This window comes from Bicyclus anynana, chromosome 12 (genome assembly GCF_947172395.1).
Source record: "Bicyclus anynana chromosome 12, ilBicAnyn1.1, whole genome shotgun sequence".
Lineage (NCBI taxonomy): Eukaryota > Metazoa > Arthropoda > Insecta > Lepidoptera > Nymphalidae > Bicyclus > Bicyclus anynana.
Window position 1 is genome coordinate 4,199,102 of NC_069094.1, and position 25,387 is coordinate 4,224,488.

The 25,387-nt window shown below is 37.2% G+C and overlaps 1 protein-coding gene across 1 annotated transcript in view; it reads right to left on the minus strand.

Annotated features, from left to right (window-relative positions):
- Positions 1-25,387, minus strand: part of LOC112043461 (uncharacterized) — a 287,873-nt gene that overhangs the window by 18,751 nt on the left and 243,735 nt on the right. The window contains exon 3 of the mRNA XM_052884583.1: positions 5,242-5,363. Within this exon, the coding sequence (XP_052740543.1) occupies positions 5,242-5,363 (122 nt within the window). The remainder of the gene's footprint in view (positions 1-5,241; positions 5,364-25,387) is intronic.

Consider the following 25,387-nt stretch of genomic DNA (forward strand, 5'->3'; position numbering starts at 1 on the left):
TTATAACTCAAGAACGGCTGAACCGAAAAATTTAGCTGAAAATTGGCAGGGAGGTAGTTTAGAGCCAGGAGAAGGACATAGAATATCTTTTTATCCCGTTCGACAGCATTCCCGTGTGACTTGAAATGAAACGCAAAACGCAAATGAAAGCTATGTAATTGACGTATAGTGACAGATATGTAATGACGTATGGATGACAATTTGATATTTTATTATATAGTAGGGTAGGAGTAAGGTAGGAGTAGGGTAGGGGTAGGGTGGGGATAGGGTAGGGGTAGGGCAGGGTAGAGTAGGGGTAGGTTAGGGTAGTGGTAGGGGTAGGGGTAGTTGAAAGTTTACATCGAGTTTCACGCGGACGAAGTCGCGGGCATCCGCTAGTTGACTATATACAAGTATTGCGTATACATCATTAATATTGAAATGAGTTGAGTCGGTTGTCTGTCACGCCGCACGACGGAGACAAAGTCAAACTCCCAAGAAGCACACTCCATTAAACTTGTGAACTAATTTCATCAAATTTCACTTTGTCTTGAATGTAGCAGATGGGTCGCACCTCGTAATTTCGTTTTATTAAGTTTGCTACAATACCCCTAATACGAGATTGCACGCTACAGTTTATGGTTTTCGATTTACGATATTTGTGTAAGTATACCACCATCCATCATCCATCCATCGCATTTTAATGTTTGACTATTAATGCATCTACAGTGAGTTGGGGATTTTTAGAAATTACCTTACTAAGCCGGAAACTTAGTCGTGTCGTCATGAGGCGAGATAGTACGAAGCTAGTCTGTCAAAGGCGCCTTTAACCCTACGCACATCGTTCACAAGTGCGTGACTCTACTCATGGTCATTCTCTGCCACTCAGGGTGTATTGGTAACATTCTTAGTGGGAATTGTTATACCTGACTGGCTTTCATTCAATAATTGGGTTATGCAGACAACCGCTTCTGATGTCAAACCCGTTTTCTCCGACATACTTTTTAGATTAAGGTTTTGTGTTTAAGTGAAAGTAAATATTTGTCAAGATATCTATTACATAACTTTCACAAAAATCTAAAATAAAAAAAAAATACAGTACCTAATTGAAACGTCAATGTTAAATCTGTATTTTATTGATGTTTATAGCTAACGCATTAACCGAACATGGTGTTGTTAGCCTTCAACTGAAGGTAACGATGATTTCCGTAGAAGGAGACATTAAGAAATTAAATGTCCATAATACAACAAGTATATAATCAGTGTCTCTTAATGATGTTAAATACTGTTAGATGTGTTACTATGTCATGAAAAATTAAGCGCTCAAAAGAGGTTATATAAGTATATAACGCGCTATACCATAACCATAAGTAGCATATTTTTGTGAAAAGGTACTTTAAAAAATCAATAAAATAAATGGATTTAACGAATCATCGAAACTGTATAACTCGACACAAAGCTTTACTACAATGTTTATGCCATAGTAACTATTGCTGCAAATGGCTAGTTATAACGATACGTATGATTTATTTTGTTTGCGGGCACTTACAAAACTCAGTAAAATGTATAGAAGTGACAAGTCATCGAACCTGTATAACTTGGTTCAGTGCAGTCCTACAACATTTAAGCCGTACTAACTATTGCTCCAAATGGGCAGTTCTAACGATACGTATCAGTTTTTTCTCTTGACGGGCACTTTTGAAAATCGACAAAATGTATGGAAATAACGAAACGTCGAACCTGTATAACTTGGTTCAGAGCCCTCCTAAAACTTTCATGCCATATTAACTATTACTCCAAATGACTAGTTCTAACGATTCGTGTCATTTTTTTTCGTTGGCCGGCACTTTCCAAAAGGGTCCAAAATGAATGATCTCCTTTCCACATCTCAATGTTAGTTGTGGTCAACAAAGAACGTTATTTAAACAAATAATACCTAAATATCGGCTACAAAGTCGATTTGTGTGTTTAGGAAGTGTAAATTAATAATGGAATTAAAGACAAAATTGTGCATGTGTGCGCTCAGTTTTGTAGCCAATTATTCGGATCACTTTTTGCGGTGATTTTGTAGGGACATAACCGATCTATAGTATAAAATTATCATTGGTGTCTCTATAGAAAAGTTTTAAATAAAAATTTTAAACAATAGATAGATCTAGATAGAGAATGAATCTTTGAAACAAGTGGTATTAAATTTCTATTATTCCAATTCCAACACCTCATCAGTACTCGTATGGTCCTAAATATACAATCTCGTACTAAGGTAGCAGAATATCGAAGTTTGTTACCCGTCCTTAATTCATTATCTTGATGACAAGGAAATGTGCGATGGACTGAGATTATACCATCCATAAAGATAATTGGCATGTACATATGCAAAGAATAATTAACTCAGACTTAACAAGTCCTTGCTATTAATAATTTATGCAGATGTTGTAAAACATTTTGAAGAATAAAATCTTTTTGACATAAATGTTTAAACGACTTTAAAATCACAAAAATAAAGTAAAAAGCGAAAAATAACATCGTATGTGCTACCTTCTGATCAATTTGAAGGCGGTGCTAAACCAGTGCCCAGTGGCATATTAATGGGGATGATGACTAGGTTTGAATACATTGATTTTAATGATACATTCGGGTAAATAAGGTCAATGTTAACTAATTAATACATAAAAAGCAAAGATTGACTGGATGTTTGCAAAATAAATAAGATTATAAAAGTTCAAAATCTATTAAAAATATTATATTGTAATTAGATGAAAATTCATACAGTTTTAGCTTCCTTACATTAAATGTGACATTTTTTAATATATGAACTATAAACATAAACGCAGAAATAACAAAGATATTAGTAATTTTGTTTAAACGTCCATACAAATCTAACGATCATTAATTGCCTACGACGTCATAAGTGCGTACCATTTTGTATGGGGCGTTTTTCAGGGATTCGCGGTAGCGCCGCAAATCTGACCCTTTAAATCCCTGTAGCTCCGAAAGTAATGATCGCAGATACACTGTTACTTTTACAAAATTGCTTTACTATTAGCATACTCTTAATTTATAAACAATTTAAAAAACTGTCATCATCCCTATTAAAGCCGTTTCTGAAAGAACCGCCTGAAAATATGAACCTTTATGATTGAAACGGCTTCAATTAATGCATCACTCACCACCGCCTTACATTTTTTACTTGCAACTTTGTAACTACAAACAGTAGACACAAGTTTTATACCAATTTACAAAGCTCAATATGTGTTCAAGTTTTTAAAATGATGGTTTACATATATTTCTTTTACAGGATATTTTTTTTAATCTGGTCATCTTAATGAAAGAAAAATAATTATTGCACTCAAAGCTTCTTCTACGAAACAAATAAAACTTTATTCACAAAAATAGTATAATACATTGGTAATTTAATCCATTTCTTTAACGTTTTAGATAATTCGGTGGTGTATCTACCATTTCATCTATTAGGTAATTACGAATCTTAATAGCAGCTAGGAGTTGGGAAGCGGTGTTGGTACAGTCCATAACTTCTGCCTGGGTAAAATCCATGCAAACGAGTATATTGGACTGATAAACATAAATCTCGAGGGTACATACACAATTGTCGCTCATTCGACGTGATCATGTGATGCCGAACTACTAATTGCGTCGAGACGGTGTAGTTGTAATCACTAGGCATACATCTAATCAAGACATCCGACGCATACATTGTTATCAGATTGTATACGTAAAGTCGGATGTGTGCTGAATTATACATGACGTGATTGTAATTCTGATATTCAATTGTTATTAAATTAGAATTATATTATTCATTTCATTCTATTTTGTTTGCTGATTTAGTCTAATTTACTTTAACTGTCTCGTTGCAGATTAGTGTAGCGTCCCAACGGTGAAAGAATTTTTCAAAGCGGTTCAGTAGTTTCGGAGCCTATTTAATGCAAACAAACAAACAATCAAATCTTTCCTCTTTATAATATTAGTACAGACTAGTTTTGCGTTTCTGTTTTGTCGGCAGTATCTATGTCTTTATATGCACACCGATACGGATATTACCTGTCCACAGCGAAATAAGCGCTTCGTATAATCTTGTTAATTGCAGACATTAACATAAACAAGCCGTTGCTTTTTATAGGGTTTCTTTCCTCTTTGATTTTCCATAGTAATTACATTAAACAGGAGGGCGTGTCTCCCTCCCATACCGTTAAAGCATTAATAGATTTGATTCTTTGTAACTAGCGAATGCCTGCGAATTTGTCCGTGTAGAATTAGTTATTTTAATGACTTACTACGAATTTCAATAAAAAACTTTAATCTTAAGTAAATCGAACATGAAAACCGCATAAAATTCATTGTTTTCACAAAAACACCACGGAATTGGCAGGCTGGTGTACAGAACGTAAAGCACTAAGTCCTCATTCGCACGAGGGGTTTTTTAACGGACGATAAAAAAGCGTCAAAAAAAACAACAAATGCATTCCCAAGTATACTCATGTGGTCACGCGACAGCGTTTTTGAAACACCGCTTTTTATCGAGCAGTGTTGCATTTTCAATTTTGGGCATTTGGAATAGACCATGAATTAAATTAAGAACGTAAATTAAAGCGCCAACGCTGGGATTTAACGTATCGCTGTTTTAACTCTCGTGCGAATGAGGAGAGAGCACTTTAAGCCACCGGTTCTCGTTATAATATATATCGTCGTAAAATATGAAAGCTTAGTTTTAAGATTACTGACCAAATAATAATATTTTTCTTTCTTTCTTTCGTTCTTGTTGTTTATTGATCGATCAGGGTGTCCTATCAGATAATAAATATCTGATAGGACACCCTGCAATGATTCATAAAAAATATACTGTTGTTGAATGACTGAAGGGAATTGTGCTTATAGGTGTCATCAAGTAAAAAAGGTCACATGAAATAGCGTATAATTAGCCGTAATAGCCCAGTGGATATGACCTCTGCCTCCGATTCCGGAGGGTGTGAGTTGAATCCGGTCCGGGGCATGCACCTCCAACTTTTCAGTTGTGTGCATTTTAAGCAATTAAATAGCACGTGTCTCAAACGGTGAAGGAAAACATCGTAAGGAAACCTGCATACCAGAGAATTTTCTTAATTCTCTGCGTGTGTCAAGTCTGCTAATCCGCATTGGGCCAGCGTGGTGGACTATTGGCCTAACCCCTCTCATTCAGAGAGGAGACTCGAGTGCAGCAGTGAGCTTTTTATACGGGTTGATAACGAACGAAATAGGTCAATTTACCTTCCAATTTCCCCGAGTAAACAAGCTTGGTGTTGTAGTCTATGGGTCCAGCGGACGAGTGGAACTGGACGCCGTCCGCGAACACCGACGTCGGGTCTGGCTGCAGCACTATGCGAAACTTTCTGCAACAAACGATAATACAGATATAAGTTATGAGATTTGACGTGGCGCAGTTGTATGCTCGGTAGATTTATAAGACGGAGGTCCTGGGTACGATACCCGGCTGGGCTGATTGAGGTTTTCCTAATTGGCCCAGGTCTGGCTGGTGGGAGGCTTCGGCCGTGGCAAGTTACCACCCTACAGGCAAAGATGTACCGCCAAACGATGTAGAGTTCCGGTACGATGCCGTGTAGAAACCAAAAGGGGTATGGATTTTTATCCTCCTCACTTACCATCTCTTGCCATCTTATACTCCATCACTTAAAATCAGGTACTGATTGTAGTCAAGGGCTAACTTGTAAAGAATAAAAAAAAAAGAAATGAAAAATATAAATAGTTAAATTGGTTGAACGCGCTAATCTTAGGGAAACAGGTCCCCATTGAAAAAATATTTTTGTGTTAGATAGTCCATTTATCAAGTGAGCCAATACAAAAAGAAATATATATACAAATACAAGAGTTGTGTGTTTAAGAACTTTATAAATTGTGTATACATAAATATATAATGGAATTAAACTCGAAATTTTGCATGTGTGCGCTCAGTGGTGTAGCTAAATTCGGCTCACTTTTTGTGGTGATTTTGTAGGGACGTAACCTATCTATGTATAAAATCTCGTTGAGTAAGCCTATATAATATATCACGCTATGACCAAAAGGAGTAGAGCATCAATGAAAATGGTTAACTTAATGCAAAAATCATGGATTACGGAATTTTTCCCCTGATAGAATAGAGAATAGAAGACGTCCCTTCTTTCTTTTATCTGATGGAAGACTTTCTGATGGAATACTCGCGTTAAACATGGTCAATAAAATGTACTTCATTATTCAGTGAAAGCTTGCAAAGGTTAGTTAGCACTAGAGCTTGATACCTCGTATATCTTTATTACCATCCGTCGCCGACCAAGTGTCATTATTCAGAAAACTTAGAAGCGTGTATAAAAGCTGAACTTGCAGCGACTAAAGTGTTAAACGTCGTGGCTGTATATCAAGTGTTAAGAACGCTGATATACCTTAACGTTGTACAAAAAGAGCGTAAAAAATAATTGAATCGTAATTCAACGTCGTCAGAGTCAGAGTCGCAAAGCTAAAGTGATAATGGACGAAGCAAAAAGTTCGAAGAACCGATGAAGTTGAGGATTCAAGATGTTTGAATGACGACTCCGCATCGAAAAGTGCAGTACTGAGGGCCTAGTGGCAGTTTGATACTGTTGCTGTCACGTAACGTAAACGCGAATTTCTATGGAATTGAGACAGAGCCATCTAGTGGCACTACTGGACAACTGTTTCAATTCCTTAAAAATTTGCGTTTACGTCAACGTGACGGTAACAGTATGAAAATATTGAAAACTCCCACTAGGCACACTGATTGTCCCCTGAACTAGATAGATCCTCAAAATTGATTTTCCATCCCGCACAGTATTCATGAAACTCAAGACTGAGCGGTTCAAAAATTAGCCAAATCATTCAGTTGGAGACGATAGAATAATATAACGAACATTCTCGAAGTGTCACTTAAAACTTGGCCAATCAAATTTACTTACTTTAATACTTTATTATTCGGCGAAGGCTACCAATTATTAGTTATCACTATAACTCGTATTTCCTTATGACCATCCGTCGCCGGTCAAGTGTGATTAATCAGGAAACTTTGGCGTATGCGTTAAATATTGGATAGAAGCAGGCGTTACTTTGCGGAAGTTCATCATGATTATATAATGATTTATTTATTTTGCTATCATCCGCGAAAAGTCGACGAACCCATGCGACAACGTCACCCAGGTCCGGCAAAATACTCTCTACGTACGTTTCACCCCGAAACCGGAGCATCCTCAGGAGATGTTGACTCTACAACGTGCAATTGCAAAGCAATTGCAATTGCACGTTGTAGTGATTCAGGAGATGTTGACTCTACAACGTGCAATTGCAAAGCAATAGCAATTGCATGTTGACTCTACAACGTGCAATTGCAATTGCAAAGCAATTGCAATAGAGTCAACATCTCCTGAGGATGCTCCGGTTTCGGGGTGAAACGTACGTAGAGAGTATTTTGCCGGACCTGGGTGACGTTGTCGCATGGGTTCGTCGACTTTTCGCGGATGATAGCAAAATAAATAAATCATTATATAAGTATGCGTTAAAGCTGAACTTAAGTGTTCAAGTCGCGACTGTATAACAGTAATAATAAATAACTTAGAAGAACTGATGGGGTTGAGGACGCAAGGTGTTGGAATGTCGATTTGCACCGGGAAGCGTAGTATTGGTAATCCACCAACTAGATAAATCGACAACATTGATTTCCTATGATGCATGAGACCCAGGACCGTGGTATTCGGAACTCCCTACAGAATGCAAAGGTATATCCACGACTTCGAATACGAGTTAGTGTGAAAAAACTTATACTAATATTGAAAAGCTGAAACAAACAAAGCGTTTAAGCAAAGAAACAAACTTTCTTTGTTTAAACGCGCTAATCTCAGGAACTACTGGTCCGATCTGAACAATTTTTTCAGTGTTAGATAGCCCATTTATCGAGAAAGGCTATAGGCTATATATTATTCCTGTCTCTCTCTCTCTCTCGAAATGTCACGTAAAACTTGGCCATAAATATACTTCATTATTCGGCAAAAGCTACCAAATGTTAGTTAGTACTAGAGCTTACCCTAACGTAGTACTCATAGGAGCGTAAAAAAATCTCGAATCGTAGTTCAACGTCGCGTTGTGAAAAGAAGAATAGAAGGTAATCAAGTAATAATTAGCCAAGTCATTCAGTTGGATATAAAAGAACGGACATTCTCGAAGTGTCACGTAAAACTTGGCCAATCAAATGTACTTTATTATTCGACGAAAGCCATCAAATGTTAGTTAGCACTATAACTTGACACTCGTATATCCTTATTACCATCCGTCGCCGGCCAAGTGTCATTATTCAGGAAACTTTGGCGCGTGTGTAAAAGCTGAACTTACTGGGACTAAAGTGCTCACGTCGTGGCTGTATATCAGTGTTATAAGGACGCTGATGTATTGATATTACACTTGAGGAAGGCCATCAATGTAATAGTAGTGTGGTCTTTTCTATTGTTATACCTTGAACTGGATTCTAGACCTAGGTTGGGCTGTGAATTAAGGATCTCTCTTTTTCTAAGAAATTCTCAGAATTCAGAATTTGGCTCAGATTTGGGAAATTGGTGCTACGACCCTTGCTTCGAGAGTTAAACCGTCGCTTTAGGACATCATTATTACATCTGAAAGTAATTATTATACGGTGAAATAATAATTTGAAGTTGAACTTCGATGAAACAAGCGGTGTCTAGTTATATCTAAGTCCGCGGTTCACGTGCTGGCAGTACATCACACCGCTCAACCGAAGTTGATTTATCGTTCTACCAGCGCTACTTGTTAACCGATATTTGTAGCTTCTACCAGTGTTAAAGGTTTTTTATACATCGTACATGCCACAGCATGTGTGCATAAGTTTTTAACTAGGGTAGACCTACCTTTGTTAAAAAGTATAGCAATACCTAAGAAGCTTGTACAAAATAGAAAACTCCTTTTCCAATCAGTATAATCAGCCGATGGACATCCACATAGGGTTATGCTTTTTGCATAGACTTTCAAACTCAAAGGTCTCGAGCCACCAACATCTTGTAATCCGCTTGATGTCGTCGGTCGACGTAGTGGGGTCGACTAACACTGCGCCTTTCGCCATTCCAGCTCCTTGGAATCCAAAACATAGTTTCCAAATCGTAATTTGTCCTCAGGGTATGCAGTGTTTTTTTCCATCTATGTACAAAATAGAAAACTCCTTTTCCAATCAGTGTTATCAGCCGATGCTATTAGTTACAAGTTTCTGTTGTGTTTTCTTCAATTTATTGGTAAAAGCGTTGCTTCACAATAAAATGTTGGAAAGATGTCCACAATAATGATCGTCGTGGACAGCGCTGGGATTAGAAGCTCTGCTAACGAGCTATCAGTAATGAATGACGTCACAGCCAGTCCCAATTGTCTGTACTTCGCTAGCCGGGTGTACATGAAGCGAGACGCGTATTTACAGTCGCCCGTCGCGACTGGCGCAGTGGAAACACGACAAACTTAGACTTAGTGGAATCATTTAAAGCCAAGCCAAGCTGTAAAAGTTTTATATTCCATCCCTCTGAAACACTTTTTTCTAGATGAAAGTTCTGTATCTATTCGTTAAACAAAAAGCGTTCCAAACAAAATATTTTTATTAATATTACTACCTACATTTTATTGATAATACACATTATTTCAACTTGATTGGTTCTTGAGGTTTATTTACTAAAATTATTATTAATTTATACAATTAACTTGAGATTTAGTTTAATGCATAGAATAGGTATAGTCGTTTTTATAAAATATTTATTTATCTATACTAATATTATAAATTTGTTTGTTTGATTGATTAAATAATTTGTTTGATTGAGTGCTAATCGCAGAAACTACTGATCCGATTTGAAAAATTCTTTTTGTGTTAGATAGCCCATTCATCGAGGAAGGATATAGACTGTATATTATCCCCGTATTCCTACGGGAACGGGAACCACGCGAGTGAAACCGCGCGGCGTCAGCTAGTGTATTATAAAATTTGATTACAAATTATAATTAATTAGTGTTGTAATACTAAGAGTATAATGAAATTTCGTGAATTCTCAGACGACCGGGTTCTCTTGGTGTGAACCCCGCTACAGAGGAAAAAGTTTGTAATCCAATATTGGGCTACGTATTTTGTACTATAGCTTATAGATCGAGTTAGCTAGTTAGCTTGCTGAATTTATATACCTACTCGTATACATATGTGTTTTAAATATACGAATGTGTGTTTGTTTGTTACGCTTTTATGCCAATTAACTACCGATCATTATTAATTTCGTGAATTCTCAGACGACCGGGTTCTCTTGGTGTGAACCCCGCTACAGAGGGAAAAGTTTGTAATCCAATATTGGGCTACGTATTTTGTACTATAGCTTATAGATCGAGTTAGCTAGTTAGCTTGCTGAATGTATATACCTATTCGTGTACATATGTGTATTAAATATACGAATCTGTGTTTGTTTGTTACGCTTTTATGCCAATTAAACTACCGATCATTATTAATTTTGCATAGGTATGAGCGCCGAAATGCTCATCTATAGGCAACACAGTGGCGTGCACAAGTATTTTTATTAGGGTATGCACTATAAGTACAAATTGTAAAATTCTTTCTCCAATACAATTTCGTAACGCATCCTTAGGGTAGGCAGTGCATATCTGCATCTATGAAATGCTCGCCACTGAGACAACACAGAAAATACAACAAAACTACATTATGCACAACCCCTCAGAATGGCAAGGCTTAATAATATATTTCGCAAGGGCCTTAGCCATGTGTCGTCGATTCTCTTTCTACAAATGCTAACGCTTCGAAAACTAGCAACATCTATGGGAATTAACGAACCGATCGACAACTTGATCACGTGACCTGTCGATAGTGAATGTCATTTCCTTTTTTTTATTTTCTAAGTGACAGCGTTTGTAGATAGAGAATCGCCGTGCCATATGGCTATTACAATGCCTGTTTATGTTTAAAAAAAAAATGCTAAATGTTTAGATTTGATATGACAATAGTCCTCATTTCCGTCCCAATTAGTCGGAAGGACTATGTCAGGAGAAGAAGGACTAGTCTAGTGGGGATCGAACCTATGACCTCTAGATGTGAAACCTGCGCCTTAACAATGAAATTATCAAGGCTTCAAGTCAAGATCAAGTTATGAACGTTATGCAAATTAATTAATAATATATAATTAATTAATCTAAATTGGCTGCTAATTGTTTGCTAATTGTTAACTCAATACTTAGCACTGTATTCACAAAGCGAGATTCATAGTCAAAATATTTTAGAATGTTCAGTAGCTTGCTAATATCTAATTTTTAACCAACTTCAAAAAAAGGAGTAGCTTTTAATTCGAGACTATGTTTTTTTACTGTGTTTGTTACTCGATCATTCGAAGACGCCTGGACCGATTTGAATATTTTTTTTTAAATTAATACATCACTGGGTTAGCACCGCCCTCAAAGTGATCAGCAGGTATAACGTAACGTATGATGTTATTTTTCGCTTTTTAGTTTGGTTGGTACGTTATATGTTTTTGAGGTCGGTTGAATGTTTTTTTATTAAAATTATTTACTACTGATTTCAATTATGGCTCGTAGACCTTTGCTACGAATCTTGAAGTCCTGGAATCCGGTTATTAGTGCTTATATTAAATATTCGGTTTTTTTTCATATCATGAAATTCAAAATTCAAATTCATTTATCTTAAGTAGTCTTAGTTTACAAGCACTTAGACCTCAATAGCTCAACGGTAAGAGCGGTCGGACTCATCACCGAGGGGTGGTGGTTCGATCCTCACCCCGTTGGTCTATTGTCGTACCCACTCCTAGCACAGTCTTTCCCGACTAGTTGGAGGGGAATGGGAATATTGGTCATATTATAAAAAATATGGCAAATATTCTTTTAAAAAAAAAAACAAAAAACTTGAAACTTCAAGTTTGACTATTTGTAAAGATTCTACCACCGGTAAATTATTATCAACAGCCCGGAATTGTGAAGTTGGCGATGTTTTTGACAGCCTCCGTAGCGCTGTGGTATGCGCAGTGGATTTACAAGACGGAGGTCCTGGATTCGATCCCCGGCTGTGCCGATTGAGGTTTACTTAATTGGTCCAGGTCTGGCTGGTGGAAGGCTTGTGTGGCTAGTTGTTACCCTACCGGCAAAGACGCACCGCAAAGCGATTTAGCGTTCCGGTACGTTGTCGTGTAGAAACCGAAAGGGGTGTAGATTTTCATCCTCCTCCTTGACAAGTTAGCCCGCTTCCATCTTAGATTGCATCATCACTTACCATCAGGTGAGGTTGTAGTCATGGGGTTAACTTGTAAAGAATAAAAAAAAACACAACACACTTCAAAGTAATTTGTAACAGAATAAAAGTCACAATACGCCCACCAACTCTCATTGGAATAGTGAGGCGGATTTAATTTCCATTTTTTTTTCTTTTTAATAAATAATTTATTTTAAGTAAGTCTAAAGGAATCCTTAAAAGTAATGGGTACAGTATATTATAACAGAATATCTTATGAACCGGCCCAAGACAAGCCGAATTCTCGACTTGTTTCCAGGATGAGTAATGATCTTGGAAATTGGGTTCTGTAATTCTCGTTTCTCAGTTTTTTAAAGAGAAAATTTCATATAGCGTGTATGTATTATAATAATAACTTGTCGAGGCATGTTAAATTACAGGTAAAGGAGTTTTAAAACATCATCATCATTATTACCAGCCGATAGACGTCCACAGCTGGACATAGGCCTCTTGCATGGACTTCCAAGCACAACGGTCTCGAGCCGCCAGCTCATAAAAGCTCACTAAATGATCACTGGTAATAATCTGTTCGCCATACATTTTTATTGTTTTGTTATTAGAAAATTAACATTAATAGAAGAAACAGATATCTACGTGAACGAAGTAAGCAATAGCTATTTTATTTATATATATTTTTGGACAAAATATGGGCTATAGAAACAACACGATGTAAAGGTCCATTAGGAAAAAGATATGTAGGAAGACCAATCAGACGATGGGCTGATGATATCACTCAGATAACCGGAAACGAATGGATGAAATCTGGCATAGACAGGGAGTTGTGGTAGAAGATGGAGGAGGCTTTTACCCTTGCAGGGGTCCATATTTAATATAAACATAGTAACTAATATTACAAACATAATATAAGAAAACTTGCTAACAAACTACTAATAACTTTTGAAATGTAAAAAATATGGAATAAACGGCTTATTTATTTATTTATTAATGAAATTATTACTTTATAAAAAAGGCTTTCTACAACGTTTTATGACATTTTTAATTAATCTTTAATTTGTCCACAACGGGGAAAAACTAAGATCGTTGACCATACAGCCCGAGTCTTACGATATTTTTAAAAACTTATGATTGGATTGTTTGTTTGTTTTCTTGTTTGTTAAGCTTGTTAATAACAAAAAAAAAATACAGTTTCAAATGTAACTCGTTTTGGTACACAGGCGAACATTTTGCCCTAAAACAGTGTGTATTTTTCTTCAAGAAACATACTTTTATTAAGCCAATTATTTAACCAGATCCTTATTTATACATCATATTATCATCTCCATATACACACGGGGGTGCCTGGGTTCCCTGGGCTGACGTTGTATGGGCCGGTGGGCATTTATTTTTATCGCCAAATTTACGCATTTATAATGTCAGTAAGGACAATACCTACAGACATTCTGCTATTTTACTATATCCTTACCTTACCTTACCTTATCAGCCGATAGACCTCCACTGCTGGACATAGGCCTCTTGCATGGACCTCCAAGCACAACGGTCTCGAGCCGCCAGCATCCAGCGGCTCCCTGCAACCTTGATATCCTCGGTCCACCTAGTGGGGGGTCGCCCAACACTGCGCTTTCCGGTGCGGGGTCGCCATTCCAGCACGTTTGGGCCCCAACGTCCATCGGCTCTTCGAACTATGTGGCCCGCCCATTGCCACTTCAGCTTCGCGACTCGCTGAGCTATGTCAGTGACTTTGGTTCGTCTGCGGATCTCCTCATTCCTGATTCGATCACCCAGAGAAACTCCAAGCATAGCTCGCTCCATCGCCCGCATGTTACTATGTGCATGTTTGTATTGTATGTAGAGTACATCGTAAAACCCTATTTGCCGCCAAAATAGCTAATCCTCGCTCCCGGTCGCTAATGGTGCATGAGGCTTTCGCGCCAGCTAGTTAGTGTGCTGTTTTAACGGCTTTGCTTGAAACAGCTTTTACATGTGCTGATGCAGTTTGAAGTAGTGTAGGCAATTATTTGCTTACTATCGGTGCTTAGGCATTAATTTGTACACTTGTTTACTAAATAATTATCTATGCCTCTCTTAATTAACGAGTAGTTGTGTGGGCAAACCTCCGGCTTCCACGTGAAATCAGGGGCCATCAACTGATTAGAATGGGCAGCCGGACATTCCGGAAATTCTGCACCGCGAAACGAGATTGTGTGTTCAAACCTCCGGCTTCCAAGCGAATGGATCAGGGGCCCATCAACTGATCAGAGTGGACAGCCGGACCTTCGTAATTCGGCGCTGTACCGCGACAGAAGCCTTCAAAGAATTGGTTAGACAGGCAATGAATACTTACGGTCGACGTGTCACGAGTTGACCTGGGTTGGTTGACCCCAGCTGACGGGCGATATGTCGAGAAATGGTGTGTTCCATGTACTCATCCGTCTGCAGGCCACAGCTAATCCGCTTCCAGCACTATGCACTTCAATGTCCAGATATGTATAGTCCATACCGCGGCAAAAGTTAGTTATCCAAATTCACACGCGCTTAACTTCGTCAAGTAGGTTACAGCAATGTCTCAACGCAACAAGAAAAGTCATACGGAAACCAAAAAAACAGTAATTCTCTGATATAACTACACGCGTTTTTCTACAGCGGTCAGCCATAGACAACTACAAAAAAAAAATGGCTGCCGCAGGGCGCGCGCTTGGTACTTGGTAATGTTGCCCGCTCATTTTTCAAAGTTCGCGGCGTCAATAGTAGTTATTGTGGCTATGGAGCGCGAGAGTATGAGTCTTGGTTCAGGCTGTGAAGTATGAACTTTTCTTTTTTCTTCTAACAAATTTTCAGTAGGTAGCTAAAATTCTTATTTCGCAGTTGGAAGTATGTAGTCACAAACTTCTTTCAGGCGAATCGTAATCTATACTAATATTATAAAGAGGTAAAGTTTGTAAGTTTGTAAGTTTGTAACAATTTTTTGAAATGGGGTAATCTTCGGAACTACTGGACCGATTTTAAAAATTCTTTCACCAGTACAATGCTACGTTATCGGGGAGTGCTATAGGCTATATTTTATATTTCTATCATATATAACTACTGAGATATCGCGGGTTTTCTCTTACAGGTCAGACCGAAAAACTTACTTATTCGCATGCGCTGCCTCAACCATTGCGTATAACTGAAATAAATGTATGGAGGCTTTTTGAACCTTTAAAAGTTCTACAAAAAAGTCCGCGACACCATATATCTATCTTTTATATTTTAGCAGATATAGTACCTTTAGTACTTTAATAAATTATTTAAATTTTAAATTAAGGTTTACGTCATTATTTACACAACTAAACTTAAATCCTTATCAAAATAAATTATTCAATAATCACAAGGATATTATAGAGATAAGATTTGCCCTTTACAGTATGTTAATTAGTTATATAGTTTCGGAGATAATACAAAATTTCTGAAAGTCGCAGAAATGCCGCTATATGACGCCCCGCGGTTTAAATTACGTGGTTCCCGTTCCCGTGTGAATATGAGAACTAAACATAGCCTATGACACTCGCAAATAATGTAGCTTTCTATTGGTAAAAGAATTTTCCAAATCGGTCCAGTAGATCCAGAGATTACCCCCGACAACCACACAAACTTTACTTCTTTATAGTATTAGCATAGAAGTCGCTTGGGAAATTATAGTCTTTTGGTCATTGCACCACGCACAAAAGGCTGGACCAATTTTGCTGAGGGTAGGGATAGGATAGGGGTAGGGAAGGGGTAATTTAGGGAAAGTGTAGGGTAGGGTAGGGTACGGATAAGGTAGGGGTAGTGTAGGGTAGGGGTAAGGTAGAGGTAGGGGAAGGATATGGAACGTATAGGGTAGGGGAGGAGTAGGATAGGGGTAGGGTAGGGGTAGATTAGGGTCAGGGTAGGGTAGGGTATGGATAGGTTACGGGTAGGGTTAGGGTAGGGGTAAGGTGGGGGGAGGGTAGGGTTAGCGTTAGCGGTAGGGTAGGAGTAAGGTAGGGGTAGGGTAGGGTAGGGTAGGGTTGGGTAGGTTTACGAGCAGGGTAAGGTAGAGGTAGAGAAGTTTACATCAATTTTTACGCAGACGAAGTCGCGGGCGTCCGCTAGTATAATAATAGAGGAATTACACCCCAGCTGTCGGTCTCGATCATTGTCAATATTATCTAATAATAGAACTTATATACCCATCAACTTGCATTGAAGGACATTACTATCCTATCCTGTATCCATATATCCATATTCTATGCTATATGCATGTGATAAATACAAATCTATACGGCCATAGATCACTATCCAACCCCAAAGTAAGTGTAGCTTGTAACGTTACTAAGATTTAAGTTAAGAGTTAAGGTTACTCATCATCATCATCATATCAGCCGATGGACGTCCACTGCAGGACATAGGCCTTTTGTAAGGACTTCCAAACATCACGATACTGAGCCGCCTGCATCCAGCGAATCCCTGCGACTCGCTTGATGTCGTCAGTCCACCTGGTTGGGGGTCGGCCAACACTGCGCTTACTAGTGCGGGGTCGCCATTCCAGCACTTTGGGACCCCAACGTCCATCGGCTCTTCGAACTATGTGCCCCGCCCATTGCCACTTCAGCTTCGCAACTCGTTGAGCTATGTCGGTGACTTTGGTTCTTCTGCGGATTTCCTCATTTCTGATTCGATCACGCAGAGATACTCCTAACATAGCTCGTTCCATCGCCCGCTGTGTGACTCTGAGCCTTCTTATGAGGCCCATAGTTAGCGACCAAGTCTCGGAACCATAGATCATCACTGGCAACACGCACTGTTCGAAGACTTTTGTCTTCAGGCACTGAGGAACTAAGGTTACTAAGATAACTAATTTCACTATAAAATACGATTGCTCATTGGACAAATATTTTCCAGTTGTGGTAATCGAACCCACGGCCATGGATGTAGAAGGACATAGTATACACATGATAGGCTATACACTCGTTCTATAGTATATAAAGTACACATAGCACACGCGAGACAGTATACATTATATAGGACGTATATCACACGCCTTGCTAGCCTATGGCTCTAATTCATGATAGGATTATAAAGCTATCACGTTTCAGCGATCCATTGATGATTGGCTCAATGCGAGAATGATTCGAGATAACATAGCTAAGCTGTGAAAGAATACTTCTTCCGTAACAATGTACCTGCTTCAAACAATTATTATTATATGCTTATTTATATGTTAGAAAACCTAAATATTATATAGCGTAAGGTCACTCGTTAACTACATCGAAATCTCAAAAAGCTTCGAGATCCGATCCACGTAGAAAGATGAAATTTAGCAGAGAGGTAGTTTACATAATTTATGACCGTTAAGAACGGATTTTCCGATCGGGTCGGATTAAGGAGGTCAAAAGGCGCACGAAGTCGAGGGCTTCAGCTAGTATGTTATAAAAAATATGAGATACACTCACATATTTGTCACTTTTCGACCAGAACTTTGTAAACTATGCTAATTGAAACTATTTTTTCAACCCTCAGCATGCATTGAAAGTTAACTTGAAAAGTTTTATTTTGCAAGCTGCGTCGATTGCGTATACGAATCGATGAATGTATTAATCGGTAAACCTTCAACTACAGGAAAGTTTTTTATATGGTTGTCACGAAAAGCTGTAGTGATTCTTAGTGAAGTAACTAGAGACTTTTGATTAAAGAATATTTGACGAAAACTCGGAGCAACTGGTAGCTTCTAAAGCGGCCAACTCAGACGGCCTTAACATCTATTCTAATATTATAAAGCTGAAGAGTTTGTTTATTTGAACGCGCTAATCTTAGGAACTACTGGTCCGATTTGAAAAATTATTACAGTGTTAGATAGCCCTTTTATCGAGGAAGGCTATAGGCTATATTTTATCCCCGTATTCCTACGGGAACGGGAACCACGCGGGTGAAACCGCGCGGCGTCTACTAGTACATAATATGCATTCTGTGAAATAGTCAGAAGAGGTAGTAAGTGTAAATGATAGTGCGTGATAGAAAGAAGCAAAAGTTGTAGGTGAATAAAACGGTAGGCTATTAATTTAGTTAGAACTGAATTGCACCGTATTGTGTCGTAGCAAGAGTCGCTATTTCATTAAACGACGTTGCGGAGTAAATCTTCTGTACCTACTTGTACTCCATGGTAACACTTCCCAACTCCGAGTTCTGAGAATTTCTCTGAAGAACGAAAAAACGTTTCAATTCTAACAAGCCCATGTCTGTAGCCGAACTAGACGGTAGAATGGTCTAAGCCAGAGATTCCCAAACCTTTTTTTCTCATAGACCACTTTCTAATTTGACTGGTTACGGTGGACCCCCTGCTAAATTTCTATCCAAAACTCGACAAAAATGTCATTAGATTCACCTATTTAAAGTTGCAGCTGTATCAACAGCCGCCACAAAATAAATAAAAAAAAAATAGCGAGAATTGATTATGACTTAATTAATTAATTGATTGTAAGTGGATGCCAAAAAGTCAATAAAGTCCAGGCAAAAAGTTATTTCAGCCAACTTTATTTTTGATATCTGCTCACAACTTAAGGAAGCAATCAATTCATAATTATTTTATTTAGAAAACTTCCCATTCGGTATGAACATTTTCGTGAACCTCCTCTTACGAATTGTGAACCCCCATTTGTATGTCATGTCAACGTAGACCCCGCCGAGTCTTCAGTAGACCCCTGGATCACTTTGGGAATCGATGATCTAAGCCATCGAGAAAAATAAGCTCAACAAATCGTCCACACACAAAAAAAATAGCCAGAGGAAGTCACATCGTATCACTGTAATTGTGCTGAAACTTAATTCCGTTCCGGCCAAAACGTTCGACCTCTCGCAAACTCCTAACAACATCAATGGAACGCCGCAACGAAGGTTAATCCCCGAGATCTACGGCCGAAGTTTTTGTGACAAATTGTAAAAATATGTGGGGGGGATAACGGAGTTTGAGTAAGCGAAAACGGTGGAAACTTCGGAGTTTGGGTGTGGGTTACATAATCAAACTGTCCCTCGCCATGTGACGCGGTGTCCCTCAGCGAGTGTCGGGGAAATGTTTAATGATCGTGAACCCTGGATTTATTTGAATATTTCTTATAATTTCTCGGTTTTTAGTTGTCTTTTGAATTTTTTAGAAGTATAAAAACAATGGGGATGATGAATTGCTTATAGGTTTAAATATATTGATTTTTATGATACATTCATTTACCCGAATGTATCATAAAAATCAATATATTGATTTTTATGATACATTCAAGGTCAATGTTAACTAATTTATACATAAAAAGCAAAGATTGTCTGGATATTTGCATAATAAATAAGATTATAAAATTTCAAAATCTATTAAAAATCTTTTATCATAATAAGATGAAAATTCATCATCAATACTGTCATCATCCCTATTATCTTGGAGAATAACTGGCGCCCTGGGAAACATAGGTGCCAAGACGCCTTCTTTAATTTCAACTTAGATTATTGCAATCAATTTTGTGTATATATTCATTATTCATGCAAGAAATCTGCTTTGTTTCTACACACAAGACGAGATTTTGTCTATACGAATATTAGAAAGAGGTTGTGGTATTGTCGGGTGTATTAACTGGATCTGCTGCGCTGATTCAATAAATTCTTTTACCACTAGAGTACACGTTATTTGTGGGAGTCATAGGCTGTTTTATCCCCATATAATCACGGGAACGGGAACTATGTGAAACCGCAAGGCGTTGACTAGTAAATATATAGGTTGAAGAAATATAATACTCGTAGTATGCAAAAATACTACATTTTCAACACTGAACAAACAAAATTTTCATTTTAAATCTTTATGAAGCAGCATTAGTTTTCGACCTAACTTATCTAGCTTACTGAATTCCAAACAATAAACAAACAAATTAAAAAAGTAAATGTGAATAAGCATAATGACACTATTAAAATAAATCTTGAAAAATGCAACAAGTGAAATAAATATTGTTCTTTAAAAAATAAATGTTGTCCTTTTTTTCTTATTACATAATACTATATTTTATTTAACCGTACTATATTTTTTACAGCTAAATCTGAAAAAAACTATATTTTTCTTATTAAATGTTGGCAACCCTACTTACATAGTATAACATCACACCGCACCAAAACCGCACGGCAGCGCTATTTCCAAATATCCGAAATACCTGTTATTCGCAACGGATTTTGCCACCATCACCATTTCATATATTCCCACTTGTGCTTACTAAATATTTCAAATATGGGAATAAAACCATGTCCCTAAACATGAAACAATCATCTTTCTACAAAATTGTACCTTATATCTATCACAACAAAGTGCTGTTTTGAAAATGAATTAGGCAATCCGAATTCCGCCGCTGAATTTCTAACTCAATTTCCGAATTAATTACCTGAACACCGGACTCGCGAATATCTGCAGAGATATATTTATCTTTGTATAAATATTAATAACTAGGGACTAGCTGCGAAGTTATTTGGCCGCGGAGACAAGTAACTAGATTATTGTTTAGGATTTTCCTAACTTATTTGTTAGAATAAGAAGTTATGACGAAAGTGTCCTCACAATAACTTTGATAATAGATAATTACCTACACAGTTTTAACCAACTTCAAAAAAGCAGAAAGTTCCCAATTTCACTGTACATATGTATGTTTGTTGATTTTCTTAACAATTTTGTTCAAAATAACTTTTAACATCCTGGTGGTTTCAAGGAATTTACAAAAATTATTTAACAGGGATTTTAAATTAAGATTAGAGTACGCAATTAATGCCTAATTTTCTGTGACTTTTCTGTGACTATACAGCAGTATTTATCTAGGTATGCTATAAATTGCGTAAATACTACTGAATAGTATGTAATTTATAGCATACCTATCTTCATAGGCTATAAATTACATACTCTACCTAGATAGATAGAGTATGTAACGCCTAATTTTCTGTGACTTTTCACTAGTATGTACGCAATTTATAGTATATCTATCTAGGTATGGTATAAATTGCGTAAATACTACTGAAAAGTATGTAATTTATAGCATACCTATCTTAGTATGCTATAAATTACATACTCTACCTAGATAGATAGAGTATGTAATGGACAATAATATTTCATACATTGCCTGACCGACTATTAATTTATTATAAATTATAAATTTTGCCGTTAACCTATACATTGTTTTTATTTGCACGTAAAATTGAAGAGTAAGTACATCGAAATAGTTCCAGATAGAGTATGTAATGCCTAATTTTCTGTGACTATTCAGTAGTATGTTCGCAATTTATAGCATAACTATCTAGGTATGCTATAAATTGCGTAAATACTACTGAATAGTATGTAATTTATAGCATACCTATCTTAGTATGCTATAAATTACATACTCTACCTAGATAGATAGAGTATTGAATGCCTAATTTTCTGTGACTTTTCAGTAGTATGTACGCAATTTATAGTATATCTATCTAGGTATGCTATAAATTGCGTAAATACTACTGAAAAATATGTAATTTATAGCATACCTATCTTAGTATGCTATAAATTACATACTCTACCTAGATAGATAGAGTATGTAATGGACAATAATATTTCATACATTGCCTGAACGACTATTAATTTATTATTAACCGACTTCCAAAAAGGAGGAGGTTCTACGTTCGGCTGTATGTATGTTTTTTTTTAAATTATACATTATGCCGATACATTGTTTTTATTTGCATGTAAAATGGAAGAGTAAGTACATCGAAATAGTTCCAGCGTTTTAATCTGAAGATCCATTACAATATATTGTATTTAAAATTGTAACATCTGGTATTTCACATCAACTAATTTAACCGATGATAGATAGACCCACGAGAGGACAGGACCCTACTCAAATGCCTACTTCACGTTAAATCTGCACATTACCATCTATGAAACGGGACAGTGATTAATACGGGCCCGTAAATCAAAAACAAAGTGACGGTATAAATTGCCAACTTTTATTAGAAAGTCCAACATGGCCGTCCGTCCTTATTTGGGTGGCTCAACACTGGAAACTCGGAAAAGAACTTATTAGAGAACGCAATTTCCCGGAGCCATTACTCATTTCGGAACAAGCCGGGCTTTCAGTCGAGCAGGACAGGACTGACACACTTTTAAAAGCCATCTCTTAAGAGCCTCACATCGAGCTTTGCAGTTTTAAGTGGATATTTTAGTGCTTCGCATTAATGTTAGGTTGACATTGAAGAAAAGGAAAAGAAAATGCCCAAACCTAAGAAATATGTATGGAACAAAGCCTATATGATTATGAAACACGGCTAAAACTCACGTGATATTTTAACGTCCGTTAAAAAAACTCTCGTGCGAATAAGGGCTTAGAGAATTACCTACTACATCTCACCGTCACTTTAGTTAAAATGCAGTCAAGCGCAATTTGTCTTTCAATACAAAAACTTCTAAAATTCTTGAACTCAATTGAGTACGATGACATGACATGACTAGATTGATAATAACAGAGAATTTCTTTAAGCAATCACTCTATTATAAGCCAGTTCGCCTACTTCCCAGCAACCATTGTTATATTATTGATATTTCAATAGAGATCCAGTTACAATACAGTACTTCAATAACAAATAGAAATAAATTGCAACGAGATTGTATTAGGAATGTGCATCTATTATGTGGATTTATTTACTAAGAAATTATTGTTAGGAATCGTGATCTGTTGGCACTTGGCAGTGTAAGGGTTTTTTTATACGAGCGGCAACTCTATTGACTGCCGTCAGCGACATCTCGGCGGCAGCCAACGGCAGTCGACTGCAGTCGACTTTCGGCGGTAGCAGCTGCTGCTCGTTTAAATGAACACTAACTGAGTGGGGTGGAACTTTTTTTAACCGACTTCAAAAAGGAAGGTTCTCAAGTTGATCGGTATATTTTTTTATGTATCGATTACTCGAAGACGTCTGAACCGATTTGAAAAAATATTTTTTTGTTTTAAAGGGGACAGCTTAAATTAACACGACATCAGCTTAGCACCGTCTTCAAACTTATCAGCAAGTAAATCATTCACTTTTCAATCACTTTTTAGTTTAGTGGGTACGTTTTTAGGTTTAGAAGTCGGTTGTATTTTTTTATTAAATAAAATTATTTAATGAATTAACAATTACCTACTTGACTTAAACTCATCTCTCACCAAAGAGAGTTGTTGGCCGACGCATACACTCGTTTTCCGTATTCGATTTCCTAATGCGTAATTTCGTTTTGGAATTCCGTAAGACTACGTTACGTTTTTTTTAATTCGGAATGTATATTGTCGAATATATTTTCGTTACGTACGCGCAGAATTTGTTTCGCTCGGAAAAATCGTACCTGTGCGTGTGCGTATATTTAATGTATTTTATATTGATAATTCCATATATTGTCATTCAGCCGTGGTAGCCCAGTGGATATGACCTCTGTCTCCGTTTCCAGGGGTGTGGGTTCGAATCCGGTCCAGAGCACGTTCCAACTTTTCAGTTGCGTGCATTTTAAGAAATTAAAATATCACGTGTCTCAAGGAAGGAGAAGGTGAAGGAAAAGCATCGTGAGGAAACCTGCATATCAGAAAATTTTCTTAATTCTCTGTGTGTGTGAAGTCCGCCAAACCGCATTGGGCCAGCGTGGTGGACTATTGGCCTAACCCCTCTCTATTCTGAGAGGAGACTCGAGCTCAACAGTGAGCCGAATTGATAATGATGATATTGATAATTCGAACACGGAAATTGATTCGGAATTGGTGTATGCGACCGGCTTTAGAAACTTTATACACAGAGCTGTCGCTTGTAACAAAACAGTTTTTCCCAACGTTGTCGATATTTCTGAAAACAGTAGGCAGATAAGCCTACACGTAAAATGTATAAAAAGGCAGCTCCGAACGATATATTTTCAATGGGGACGCTATAAAGGGCATGAAACATCGGTATTGGTTCGATTCGAAACGTTTTAATTAAGGGAATGGAGGGACGCCACAGCGCGGCGAAGTTAAGCGATGTCCACACCTGCGCTGTGTAATGGGACTAGTCGATGTTTTGCTCAGACCAATTATAGAAGGACCTGTATCGCACTCATAGTCACGAACAATTGTCTGTCATTTTCTGAGGAAAATGAGCTTAGATTTGTTATCTTATACTAAACTAGAAGTTTTTGCCCGTTTTTTACACAATTCAATTACACAAAAAGGTATTTTTACGGAGCTCTTTAACCGACGAACACAATTACAACTATTTAACATTGATTCTATAGAGACAGTTTTTATAATCGCATTAGATCGTTGATAATATACTTTGACAGAAAAGTAACGTCTAGCGAGGCAGGTCCTATGCAATAATTGGTCTGAGATGTTTTGAAATATTGTCAAATACATCTCTTTTTTGGATTATTGGAAAGCATAATAATTTACAATGTGAATAGAGGTGTTGTTGCTATGGAACACGAGCAATTTTTAATACAATTTTTAATTTAATAAAATTGTAATTAACATTACAAATTATACTTCTTGACTAGACATATGACAATTCTATAAATAACTACTGTATTATTATTTACATAAGAAAGAATGAAGGAAAGATTTTTATTTGGCAAATACAAACAAAGGATATCAAAAAAATGTAAATACATTAGAGAAATATTAATATTACGGTCAAATTTTGTGAGTGTCCCAGCTATCCGAACTAGTTAGAATCTGTATTTCGGAAAGCTGGGAGGATTACATTGAAAATGTAATCGAAATCCGATTATATTATTTACTCAAAGTACATTTTTTTATTTTTAAGGGGGAAATACGTGACTTTTTTATACTGCGACCATGTTGGCTGCAATCACGGCTTAATGATAGAACGCACTTGCGTAGGAATAGGAGGTGTCTATTCACTTGAGGATACCCACACACTATATGTGGTAGGGAGAGTTACATCTAGAACAGGAATTCGCAGTGCGAATCAGATACCAGGAACAAAATCGTTTTGAAAGCATCCAAAAGATATCTACTACACAAGGGTGCAGATTACTGCGATCCCAGGCGTCTTTATGATAAAACGGTGAAGGAGCAACTAGATTGAAAAGTTGAATATACTCTTCGAAATACTCGTACC